General features: G+C 40.2%; 2 protein-coding genes across 3 annotated transcripts; one reads left to right on the top strand and one right to left on the bottom strand.

Moving 5' to 3' along the window:
• The first annotated feature begins 49 nt into the window (after positions 1-49).
• Positions 50-3470, top strand: pzg (putzig). 2 transcript variants are annotated; one of them, XM_043422790.1, is made up of 4 exons: positions 50-496; positions 583-1082; positions 1165-1335; positions 1465-3470. In XM_043422790.1, the coding sequence occupies exons 1-4, from the start codon at positions 243-245 to the stop codon at positions 1704-1706; spliced, it is 1167 nt and encodes a 388-aa protein (XP_043278725.1). In that variant the 5' UTR covers positions 50-242; the 3' UTR covers positions 1707-3470. The 2 variants fall into 2 exon arrangements, with proteins under 2 accessions (XP_043278725.1, XP_043278724.1); XM_043422789.1 differs by having other exon boundaries at positions 62-496; positions 1165-1368.
• A 1073-nt stretch (positions 3471-4543) lies between these two features.
• Positions 4544-11339, bottom strand: LOC122412846 (periaxin-like). Its single transcript, XM_043422772.1, has 21 exons — positions 10921-11339; positions 10618-10731; positions 10370-10528; positions 10190-10225; positions 9798-9932; positions 9698-9721; positions 9562-9607; positions 9320-9483; positions 8895-9062; positions 6944-8809; positions 6808-6855; positions 6558-6728; positions 6422-6463; positions 6248-6295; positions 6147-6179; positions 5934-6053; positions 5666-5788; positions 5541-5573; positions 5422-5454; positions 5235-5342; positions 4544-4856 (listed from the first exon to the last, which is right to left on the bottom strand). Exons 1-21 carry the CDS (start codon positions 10930-10932, stop codon positions 4653-4655), a joined length of 3687 nt encoding a protein of 1228 aa, XP_043278707.1. The 5' UTR covers positions 10933-11339; the 3' UTR covers positions 4544-4652.
• Positions 11340-12053: the final 714 nt, after the last annotated feature.

Genomic DNA, 12053 nt, shown 5'->3' with positions numbered 1-12053 from the left:
CTTATAAACAAATGATGTTCGACGTAACGTTGAAGGAACTTCCGTTTTTATTCAAACGGAAACAAAGCAACTGCGAAATTCGTTCGTCTTTTTTTCTCGACCTTTTTTCACAAACGATTTGAAATCCACGTGATCCACTTTTGCAGGGAATCTGATCATTTTCATTCAATGTACGAATCATTAGAACGAGTCTGAAAATACGCAGCGTTGTGAGGTTAACAGTGTTCTTTACATCTATAACAATGTCAGTAACCGATGCGACGTTAAGTTCGTGTGTACAAGTGGACGGCCACCCTCGTGCAAGTGAAAGTGAAAATTTTCGAGAAAATGTTTATTCCATTGAGAATAATTCCAATGTTGATGAACAACATTTGGAAGTTCGATGTTTTGTCTGTGATGCTACAGTTCAAGGTCGTCGATATGCACTTGCTACATGCAAAACTCAAAGTTCCCGGACACGAGTAATCGAAAAATTGGGCGAACTTGTCGGAGAAAGGTAGAATTCCTCACATTTTAATTTGGTTTTATTCTTTTACCCTTTCTTTCTTCACAACAAAATATTTGCTTCTACTTTTCTTCTAGATATGTTGTGGTTATATCAGAAGACGATGTAATATGTCGCAGTTGTGCCAACGTTATAAACACTCTGGATAGACTGGAGTGCGAAATGAGAGGTGTGAAGAACACAATTTTAAGATTTCTAGAACATAAATACTCGCTGCCGGAAGGTGAATTGATTCGCTGCAGTCAAGTTCCAAGGCTTGGCCAGCCGCCACAAATAACTAAGAGCGAAGCAGCAAAAATTGATAACCATTTGTGCATGAAAAGCACAAAATTTATAGAAGACACAAATTGTTCAGGGAAAAAAAGAAAGAGCTCAAATCATTGGGTGCAGTGTGACAAATGTTGTTACACAACGCTTAGCCATGCAGCAGGAAAGCGTCACACAAGGCAACCGAATAAGCAGATATTGCATTGTCACAAATGTGGGGAACAATTTCCTGCGTTTTTGTCGTCGAGTCATCGCTGCAAAAATTTTATTCTCCAAACAAATTCTGTCGAAAGGGAAAATCCAGTGGAGGGTACATAACGGATTATTCTTTTTCATTAATTTCTGAATATTTGTTACATGGAATATAAAGATTGCTTCTTTCACGTCTGTAGCGCCTCGAGCTATTCAGACAGCTCCATTAGAGACCATTGATGTGGCTGCGACTAATGACGACCCTGACGATGAGTCAATGGCAATTCCAGTCATGTCCATACCTTCCAGTATCGAGCCTCTGATCTCATCCAAGGAAGAGCAAATTCAACTTATCAGCTCGATCGATCAAGGCACGGTTCAGTTTCAAAATTTTCTTGCCAATGGTCAGCTTCGCCCCCACTGAATTTTACATATAATATTTAAATAAAATTCTTTGTATGCTCAAATTTTTCATTGAAGTCGAATTGCTCATCTTCCAGATGGATGCTTAAGAGACGGTCAGCCGTTATTTATGCGGGTATTACAGCAGCTCGGAGTGAACGACGAGCTAGGACAAACGAGCTTGATACCAATGATAAATAACGATGTGATGGTAAAAACAAAGGAAAACCCATCGAAGCAGATGTTGACTTTGGCTGAAGATGGAAGTTTGCAAATGGTTGCAATTGATTGTTGGAACGAAGAAAATCAAACTGACTGTGTTCCCGAAGAGGCCCTATAAGTTTTGAGTTCAAGTTTTTCTACAGTACAATACGTCATTAGAAAGGACGAGGAGATTATTTTACTCCCGTGTTTTTTTCATTACACCCTCGCAGCAAATTTGACTCCCGCAGAGTGGAAAATTGAACTTTCTGCGCAAGTATAGCAAAAAATATTTTTTTCATTTAAACATTGAGATCCATTTTTAGGAAAGAATAACCTCATCCGTTTTATTCGTTATTTCATTTTATTCGTCATTTAAGATTTTTCTCCTGGGTTTATAAGAGTGCGAACAAACGTGTGGGTAGCTTCTGGCAATGATTGAAGAAATTTAATTTTTGCTCCGAACGCTGATTTTCTAGCGTTCATAAACGATTCCCAGTTTTTGTCCAACTCCTTCTGAGCACTTTTCCACGCTTGATCCAGTTTGCATAAGTTGAATGGACACGGAAATTCTGCTGGTCGCAGGGTCTGTTTAAAATAAGTAAGATTTTTCAACTTGCCCATTTACGGTGACACATTCACTTCAAAAACAATGATATTTTATTTTTCTTCTAATTCGGAAACCTTTTAAGCTAGTTAAAAAAAAAACATTCATTTAAAGATAATGGGAGATTCGAGCAAATAAAAGTATTTCAGTGCGTTCCAACAACCATTGTAGACGCACCAAAAATTTAATATTTCTTACTTCCGTGTTAATTAAAGGTTTTTCCGTTCCTTTTGGCTTTCCCGTTGGAATATTTGGTTCCTCAGACTGACTCCCAAATCTATTCGCGATCACCGGTTTCTGTTCAGTGTTTTGAGAGCTCCCGTTCTCTAGGTACTGAAGGTTGAGTGACGGATCGTACTCGTTTTGAGGATCATACATTTTTGGTTTTCCACTTGGTGCTAAGTCGTCGTAATTTTCCTCCACGTAATCATTTTCTTCCATATCGTTTGGTCCATAATGGTTCAGTTTCTTTATTACTATGAATCCGTCATTTTGCTTAGCGATTAGGCCAACAACTACCTGAATATTCAAACAAAATAATTTAGAAAAAAATGGATTTTTTTAAGTCAAAACGTGAAAACAGAAGCGAAAGACTTCTAATCAATTCGAGAATTTGACAAAATTGAATATCATATTTTTCAAACAAAAAAAGATTTTTTTTCCATCGAGTTACGTACGTTCATTAGCACTATTCCAATAAATCCAAGTGTCAACAAACGCGCCATCGTTATTGTATCATCTCACGAGCACGGCTAATTCTCATTCCACTCGCACAACACGAGAATCGACAATTTCAAACTACAAAAATGAAATCAATTTTTCACCTTTTATGTTAATTTTTTGTTTGCTATACAGATCTTCTGTATATAGTGTTTATCAAATCGCGTCAACGCATTTAATCTTTAGACTGACGAATAGAGGATCTTGATATTCAAAATTACAGCTACAGATTACACACTCCTCGTGTCTTGTTTGAGAAACCTTCGAACGTCAGCTTCCCAGAGATTTGGAATGATTTGACATAACCATTTTATAAGAATATAACTCAAAGATTTCTCCGCAAACCTTCTGTTTTTTTTTACACATAAAATTTCGCCCGTGATCAAACTCGAAATATGCAGGGTTCATTCGCAGATAGAAGTATTAGAATTTATATCGTTAAAATGCAAAGAAATCCTTTGGTTTTGTGAATTAAATATTCTTGTTCTATCTCAACTACTTTTGTACCCTTCATTGGGAATCCAAACGAAGAGAAATAATAAAATTTATTCATTTTTTTAGACCCGGTGCAAAGAATTTGATGAAAAAGCATTTTTTCTTCCTTCGCATCCTTATCATTTCCACAAATTCATGGACGAAGAGGAAGAAATGTAGGTCAAGGACATTCATGGAACCGATGGCTTCGACCGAAATCCGGGCCTTGCACTCTTTTGGATTTACAATGTTGAACACATTTTTTTCTTTTCCCCACTATTTTCTGTGATGTCAATTCCCACCGAGTGGTAGCGAGACTCGTGATTTTTCGGTAGCTATGAGTAAATACGAGGAAGATTAACGAGAAGAACTTGGCAAGTCTGTGATAAATATTATGTAACCCCATATTCGATAAGCCTGCATGCTACAAATGATAGAATTTTGTATGTCGTAAAACCTACCAAATGGTGTACTTGATATGAAGAAAAAGTGAAAAAATCTTTTTTTTTTCGAATCGTATATCTCGAGCTACTGATTTATACCAGTCGAAAACGAGCTGACTCGTTCGACCGTGATTTATTAGCAGTTCGGTTGCAACTCTCGCTTTTTTGTCGACTCGTTCTTCGTTTCAAGTTCTAAAGGAAATTTGCTTTGGGATTATAACGTTTCGTTGTAATTTATTAGTGACGGAAAATTTATAATTATTCTCTAGTCTAGGGTCGTAGGGCTGAGTTATCAGGTAGTTGGACTATTGAATAACAAACTCGATTCCAAAAATCAGTTTTATTGATAATGGTTTGTCCGATTACATATAAAGGAACAAATTATTTAAAATAACATTCGCCCAATTGACATCTTTTATTCGTGATTTCACTCAACTCTGCTTATTACATTTTTTTTCGAATAGGATGATGATCATTTCCTTCCACGAGGTTCCAACAAGTTGCGGAATCAAAATTAGTGTGAATTGGGAATCATCGATGTCCAACGGACTCCAACGACGGGAGATAAAAATCAGTGAAAATAGGGTATCGACTCTCCACATAATAAGGTCGATCGACGATTGCAAATAATGGATGAACCAAGTGATATTGCAGGAAGAGGATGATGAGGAAAGTCTCGTGACTTGAGGCGTATTTTAATTGAAAATTCGTAAATTAAATGCACACTTTGAATATCGTTGGAAAAGAGAATTTTTTCATCTTTATTTCGTTCCACTCGAGATTTCCGAATCGTATAACGATTTAACAATTTCAGCCGAGTCTCTTATTATTTCTAAATTTTTCATGTTTCGGTGAACCCTTTCGCAGTATCCAGTATAATCTCAGGAATGGATTTGATCAGTCGTAATTTTTCGTCTAATATCGTTTTGCCAGCATCGACCATGGCTCGACCCGCTTTCAGGATAGTGCCTGTTTTTTTATGGCTGCTAATCTCAGTTCGTTTTAATGCTCGACGAGCAGCACCATGCGAAGCACCTAAAGCTACCTGTAATCGTTCAATGGACTTATAGAATTTTGTCTCAATCAATTAGTTAAAAAATAACGCGATTAATTACTCTTCAAAATCACTCCTCAATTACCATTCGAATATTTCCTTACAATTTATGTCTCTCCTTTCTGATTTTTCAACTTTTTCATTAATCGTATTGCAACTGTTGAAAACATCGTTATCAGCAAATTTATTTTTTTTCCAAATACGTCGATACATTCGACCGATCTCTCTGTTTAAAACTGCCTAAATTACTCTTAAGCATCAAACCAGAAGTTATTTTTTTTCAACGGTTAAATTTGATCGGTTTCGAAAAGTTGGCCTGTGGATTTTCTGGCAATTGTAAACGGCTTGTATTCGAGATTATCTTTTCACCTTTTCAACGTCCGAGTCTTCTTCCACATTGGTACCGTCGTTCCGAATTCGTACATGAATGTACGTTCCTTTTTTGTTTCTTTTGCTGGAAAACTTGTCAGAGCGTTTCTACCGAGTCAAGTAGAAAAACAAAGTTATAACGTGGTTTTGCGAATATTTTTTATCGCTCGAATTCCATCGTACTCACCTTCGTATAAGTAATTTCTTCTCCGCTCTCCAGCTGTGGAAGGAAAATAAACGTTATTCATGCTTCGCAATTTTTCTTCATCTACTCAAGTTCACTCATCAGCTATCTCGCAAACTCACCTCAGGCAACGATTTGTCTATTCTATCCTCCACCTGTGGGAGCACAAAATTTATTCCAACTCCTTATTTATCCAATTTTTTTATTATTTTCTTAAGATAGATTTTGTCAATTCATTTGTATTTACCGCTCTCAGTTTTTTTAGGAAAATTGCCAAGTCAGCCGCTTCTTCATTCTCAATTTCTTCCTTCGTTCTTCTGGTAGATTCTTTTCTTACTGCCACTTCTGTATTTAGGATTTCACTCTCGACCTGCGCAAAAAAAGTTTGATAATCGTCGTTTTCTAACGAAAATGATCATATTTCACCGCAATATTTTTTTGTTGTGTTTTCACATTCTCAATCGAATAAATCCTAATTACTCACTACAATTTTAGGTTTTCCCTTCAATACTCACCTTTACAGGGGGTGTGGTGATGGGTGCAGGTGTGACCATGACAATCATCTCTCTCTTCTCATGTTCATCCATTCGAACTCTCAAGTCATCCAGAATCTCGAAGAGATGATTTATGCGTTCCTACAAATGATAACGTCAGTGTGGACCACAAATTAGGCTACTTTTCTATTCAGTTGATCGCATCAGGTTACACCTCCTTGGGTGTGTACTTACGTTCACAGTTTTATCTTCATCCGTGCTAACTACCTACAATAAAAATGTCTAAATTTCTCTTTTATTCGATAGTGATAATAAAATTTCAAATGTGCACTTACAGGCATTGAAGAGGTGGGCAAAGCTGCTACCGTTACTACCGGTGCAACCTGTAAATAATGTCAGCTTAAAGTATTGTTTTCCAACGTGATGACAAATTTTTTTTTTTATAGCACACAACTTTTTTCCATCGCTCATTGGATAATGATCAGTATATCAGATTGTTGTGCACTTACATCGGGTGAAGGAGTCGCTTCATCTTTCTTGGGCGGAACGGACTGTGGAGATGTGAAAATTACCCGTTAATTGTATGGCTTTAATTAAATTTTGGATAAATTTTAATTTGTAAAAAGAAATGGACAAAATATTTACAACTGGGAGTGAATTGGTAGTAGGGTTTTTGTCATCACTTCCAGAGGCTCCAGCACGAGCTCCATTGGTGACCGTCACACTCATATATTCTGTCGACTCGTGAGTAGAAATGCTCTCAGTACGGTTGACAGAAGTAACGACAGACGATGTAAAGGTGCTACCACCCGATACCTAAAAAATTCCATCAGTTTTTCCTCGGGTCATTTTTTTTTAAGGTTATTGTAGAATTTGCACCCATTCATTAACTTACGGTCGCTAAAGAACCTGTCGATGCTCCTGGCTTTGTTGGTGATGTAACCTGTTGAAATAATGGTTGATAAAAATCATCTTCTTAACGATAGATTTGTTTCAGAGATTTTAGAATGTACATTTCTTTAACAACGTACAATTGGTAGAGGTTCGAGAGCCTTTGCATCCGGTGCTTCCACTTCTGTTGCCTTAACTTCCGGAGCCTTCGCTTCTGGTGCCTTCACTTCCGGAATCTCCGTTTCGGGTGCCTTCACTTCCGGAGCCTCCGCTTCTGGTGCCTTCACTTCCGGAGCCTCCGCTTCTGGTGCCTTTACTTCCGGAACCTCCGTTTCGGGTGCCTTCACTTCCGGAATCTCCGTTTCGGGTGCCTTCACTTCCGGAGCCTCCGCTTCTGGTGCCTTCACTTCCGGAGCCTCCGCTTCTGGTGACTTTACTTCCGGAGCCTCCGTTTCTGGTGCCTTCACTTCCGGAACCTCCGCTTCTGGTGCCTTTACTTCCGGAACCTCCGTTTCGGGTGCCTTCACTTCCGGAATCTCCGTTTCGGGTGCCTTCACTTCCGGAGCCTCCGCTTCTGGTGCCTTCACTTCCGGAGCCTTTGTATCCGGAGCCTCCGCTTCTGGTGCCTTCACTTCCGGAGCCTTTGCATCCGGAACCTCCGCTTCTGGTGCCTTCACTTCTGGAGCCTCCGTATCTGGAGCCTTCGCTTCTGGTGCTTTTGCTTCCGGAGTCTCCGCTTCTGGTGACTTTACTTCCGGAGCCTCCGCTTCTGGTGCCTTCACTTCCGGAGCCTCTGCTTCTGGTGTCTTCACTTCCGGAGCCTTTGTATGTGGAGCCTCCGCTTCTGGTGCCTTCACTTCCGGAGCCTTTGCATCCGGAACCTCTGCTTCTGGTGACTTTACTTCCGGAGCCTTTGCATCCGGAACCTCCGCTTCTGGTGCCTTCACTTCCGGAGCCTCCGCTTCTGGTGCCTTCACTTCCGGAGCCTCTGCTTCTGGTGCCTTCACTTCCGGAGCCTTTGTATCCGGAGTCTCCGCTTCTGGTGCCTTCACTTCCGGAGCCTTTGCATCCGGAACCTCCGCTTCTGGTGCCTTCACTTCTGGAGCCTCCGCTTCTGGAGCCTTCGCTTCTGGTGCCTTCACTTCCGGAGCCTCTGCTTCTGGTGTCTTCACTTCCGGGGCCTTTGTATCCGGAGCCTCCGCTTCTGGTGCCTTCACTTCCGGAGCCTTTGCATCCGGAACCTCCGCTTCTGGTGACTTTACTTCCGGAGCTTTTGCATCCGGAACCTCCGCTTCTGGTGCCTTCACTTCCGGAGCCTCCGCTTCTGGTGCCTTCACTTCCGGAGCCTCTGCTTCTGGTGCCTTCACTTCCGGAGCCTTTGTATCCGGAGTCTCCGCTTCTGGTGCCTTCACTTCCGGAGCCTTTGCATCCGGAACCTCCGCTTCTGGTGCCTTCACTTCTGGAGCCTCCGCTTCTGGAGCCTTCGCTTCTGGTGCTTTTGCTTCCGGAGTCTCCGCTTCTGGTGACTTTACGTCCGGAGCTTCCACTTCTGGTGCCTCTACTTCTGGAGCCTCTGCTTCTGGTGCCTTCACTTCCGGAGTCTTTGTATCCGGAGCCTCCGCTTCTGGTGCCTTCACTTCCGGAGCCTTTGCATCCGGAACCTCCACTTCCGGAGCCTCCGCTTCTGGTGTCTTTACTTCCGGAGCCTTCGCTTCTGGTGCCTTCACTTCCGGAGCTTTTGCTTCCGGAGTCTCCGCTTCTGGTGACTTTACTTCCGGAGCCTCCGCTTCTGGTGACTTTACTTCCGGAGCCTCCGCTTCTGGTGCCTCCACATCCGGAGCCTCCGCTTCTGGTGCCTTTGCATCTGGAGCCTTCGCTTCTGGTGCCTCTACTTCCGGAGCCTCCGCTTCTGGTGCCTTCACTTCTGGAGCTTTCGCTTCCGGAGCTTCTGCTTCTGGTATCTTCACTTCCGGAGCCCTCGCTTCTGGTGCCTTTACTTCCGGAACCTATGAGTAATAATAGTTTTAATAATGTTCTATAACAAATTATGAATAGCCCGATAACTTCCGGTTAATTACAAAAAATAATTACAGGATGAAGTGAACTCATCGGAGGTTTTTTATCGCCACTTTCTGAGCCTCCAGCACCAACTACAGTAGTGACCATTACACTAACTCTCTCCGTCGACTCATGAGTCGAAGTGCTCTCAGAACGGTTGACGGAAGTAACAATTGACGTTGAAAAAGAGCCAGCGGGTCCCTGAAATTTTTAATAATATCCGAATTAAAATCGTCGTCCCACAAATAATTATTTCACTTCCAAAGCTCGTAAAACTTCTAGTCGATCATCTTTTCAAAATAATTGACAATAATACAAGTTTTAGTTGTTTTTTTCGTTTATCGAACCACGATTTTTCTTCCCCTCCTATAAACATCACGAAGAAATGAAAAAAAAATGCTAGAAGTTTTCCAAATTCATTGTTCATTAGATAGCAAATGAATAATCTACTAAATTACGCTCGTAATAGACTTTGTCGTAACGGTGTCAAGTGGGGCATCCGTGACTACGGTTGAGAGCAAAGTTTCTGTGGTTGCGCCTGGAATAGGATCGCTGCCCAAGCCATTTTCGATGACCGGGCTTGAAGTAGCATCTTCTTTGGTCACGCCTGTATCGGAATTTTCTGTGGCAACAGATGGAATAGAATTTTCCTTGGTGCCGCTCGTGCCAGAAATTTCCGTGAACACGCGAAAAATGTCACCTTTTTTAGCGACGATTCGATCACCTTTTTCTCCCTTGCCCTCGTGCTAATCAAAATTGTTGCTATCGTTAATTATCAGTTTTTCAAAGAAAAATTAATAATTATTGATTATTAGTTTTCCTCGATCTTTACTTACTTTTTTCGGTTTATCATTGATAAGCTGCAATTATATGAACGATTGTATTAATCGAAATTGTAAATGGTCGTAAGAATAAGCCTCTTTTAAAAATACTCACCGCACGAAGTTTCTCGAACAATTCATCTGCGGTCAAATCACAGTCACTATCATCGGCGTGCGTCTTTTTTTCATCGATTTCGGAATCATCTTTCGAACTGGCCACAGACTCGGACGCTACCATCCGACCAAACGGCTAAATTCGAAAAAAACAATTCCCAATAAACAATTACGTTTCCATCGAGTTAGAAAATTGTTATGTCATCAATATTCCAATGAGTTTCATTTTTCATAAAAATTTCTTCACTCTAAAAGGCCCTGAAAAAATCGTCTTTGAACGAAGAGAAAAAAACTCATGAAATGAACTTTGTTCAAACAACTGTCGAAATCTTGCATCGAACAGTGTTGCCGGTACAGAAAGTACGTCAACGATATTTTCCTTTTTTTATATACCTCTTTGAATATGCCCGAGTCCGCACCGGAGAAAGCCTAAAAAATAAACGTTTCATCATCGTAAATAACACTTACGAAAATAACGAGTAAAATCACAATCATTTCAGAATATCATTTCGCAAGCGAAAATTCGAATTCGACACAAACTCATTGGCAGTCAAATTTATCGACACTCGTTACCGTTTTAACGATTGGAGCGCTCTTGTCTCTTCTCTCGACTTTTTCAACGTCAGTACCAATCTTGGATAGAGCGCCATAGTCCCACTCATAATTGAGGGTGGAAACTTCCACGTCCGTATTCAAAAGCTTCAAAAGTGCTTCCTCTCGGATGATGGCACCCTGAAATTCAGTAATTCAATACGAAATGTGATTTTTGAAAATGCACGTGCACACAGCATTGATGTTGAGAGAAAGAAGAAAAAACGTACGTTGACGAAAACGATGCCGGAGAACAGGAAATATATAATTGACGTAAGCATACCAAACTCAATTAAAATTCGATCTCTCGCAATAATAAAAACTGGCGAAGCGCCGATCGTGAACTGCGAAATAAAAACAACATTTCGCTATTTAAGGAATCGCTATGTTTGCTATGATCTTAGGTTGCCCCGAATTGCGTCAATAAATCTGTACTTCTTTCTAATCTTCTATCATAGTCGAAAAGCGCGATGATAAAGAATTTCGTATTTTACGCGCTCTTCGGATATTCCCCTCTCCTCTACCGGCCGTACCTCCGGATGCATTCTCCAATTTTTTCATCCCCCTCCATCCCGCCTGTTCAGAGGTTGACAGATCCTCCCAAATTTGAGGATTCTTTGTGCACGATCCGTCAACGGAAAGGCCTTCGAATTCATAGGAAAGTATCCAGGATTGCGAGGCACAAAAAGGGCTTAATTTCGTGTCTGTGCGACGACCGATCAGGCTCGGCGGTTTTCAAAAGGATTTCGAGCTTTGAAAACAAATTTTTATGATTAATTTTCTCTCCAATAAGTTTTGAGTACTTGGAATATTTTTTACTATTTTTCCTTTTTATCAACAATACTGTGGATGGAGACTGAATATTGCTATGAGTTGAGGAATAATCGTTAAAAAATTTTTTAAATAAAAGAAAGTTTGAATGGTGGGAAGTTGAAATGGGGCGAATGGCTATAAATTTTTGAAAAGCCGTTTTGGCAGCCTCATAAAACATTTTGGTGTTTAATCACTTGGAATGTCATCTTTACGGTTGCGTTCACGCTTCTCAACACACGAAATCAATTTCAAGTACAAAAAAACGGGTCTACCCGTGCGGTTATTGAGGTTATGTAAGCAGAAATGAAATCAAGGAGGTGACTGTACTTGAATTTTCAAACGAGCGATCTTCTCGCTTCAAAAAGAATTCACAATTTCCTACAAAATCCTAAAAAGATTTAGCATTTTATTAAGATTTTTTTAATAAAATTTCTGAAATTAAGATTTTCTTAATTTGTCGAGCGAGAATGTCGAGCATTGAAGAGTAAAATTTTAAATGAAAAAAGTTAGAATTTCATTTAACATCGGTAATGAGAAATGATTTTTCAGGTTATATGAAATGTACGACCTTTCGTAAGATTAATTTGTCAAATTATAAAAACTCCATCTTTTTGTTGTTGTCAGACACCATGCACAGTGCCTGACAAACACGCGATATTTGATCTATTTTTTTTTTAATCTTATTGAATCAGATTTTATTGCTACATTGAGAACGCACGATTCGAAGCTTTTGTTCTGGAGGTAGCATCTGCGATTTGAAATGTTAACGAAATGAAATTTCGGAAAAGCATATTTTGTTTCGTCCATGCACAATCGGAATCAACAAAACCATTTCTTTCCCCGATATGTTTTC

The sequence above is a fragment of the Venturia canescens genome, chromosome 6, assembly GCF_019457755.1.
Source record: "Venturia canescens isolate UGA chromosome 6, ASM1945775v1, whole genome shotgun sequence".
In the NCBI taxonomy this organism is placed as follows: Eukaryota; Metazoa; Arthropoda; class Insecta; order Hymenoptera; family Ichneumonidae; genus Venturia; species Venturia canescens.
The sequence above is the reverse complement of the archived record's forward strand: the minus strand, read 5'-3'. Positions and strand labels throughout refer to the sequence as shown.

What these genes read in the sequence shown, in the direction of transcription:
- pzg (XM_043422789.1), top strand. Translation starts at nt 243, where the DNA reads ATGTCAGTAACCGATGCGACGTTAAGTTCGTGTGTACAAGTGGACGGC. An exon ending in AAGGGAAAATCCAGTGGAGG is followed by an intron (nt 1,083 to 1,164) that starts GTACATAACGGA and finishes TCACGTCTGTAG; the next exon opens with CGCCTCGAGCTATTCAGACA. An exon ending in TCAAAATTTTCTTGCCAATG is followed by an intron (nt 1,369 to 1,464) that starts GTCAGCTTCGCC and finishes CTCATCTTCCAG; the next exon opens with ATGGATGCTTAAGAGACGGT.
- LOC122412846 (XM_043422772.1), bottom strand. An exon ending in TGTTCGAGAAACTTCGTGCG is followed by an intron (nt 9,722 to 9,797) that starts GTGAGTATTTTT and finishes ATATAATTGCAG; the next exon opens with CTTATCAATGATAAACCGAA. An exon ending in TAGACAAATCGTTGCCTGAG is followed by an intron (nt 5,455 to 5,540) that starts GTGAGTTTGCGA and finishes TTCCTTCCACAG; the next exon opens with CTGGAGAGCGGAGAAGAAAT.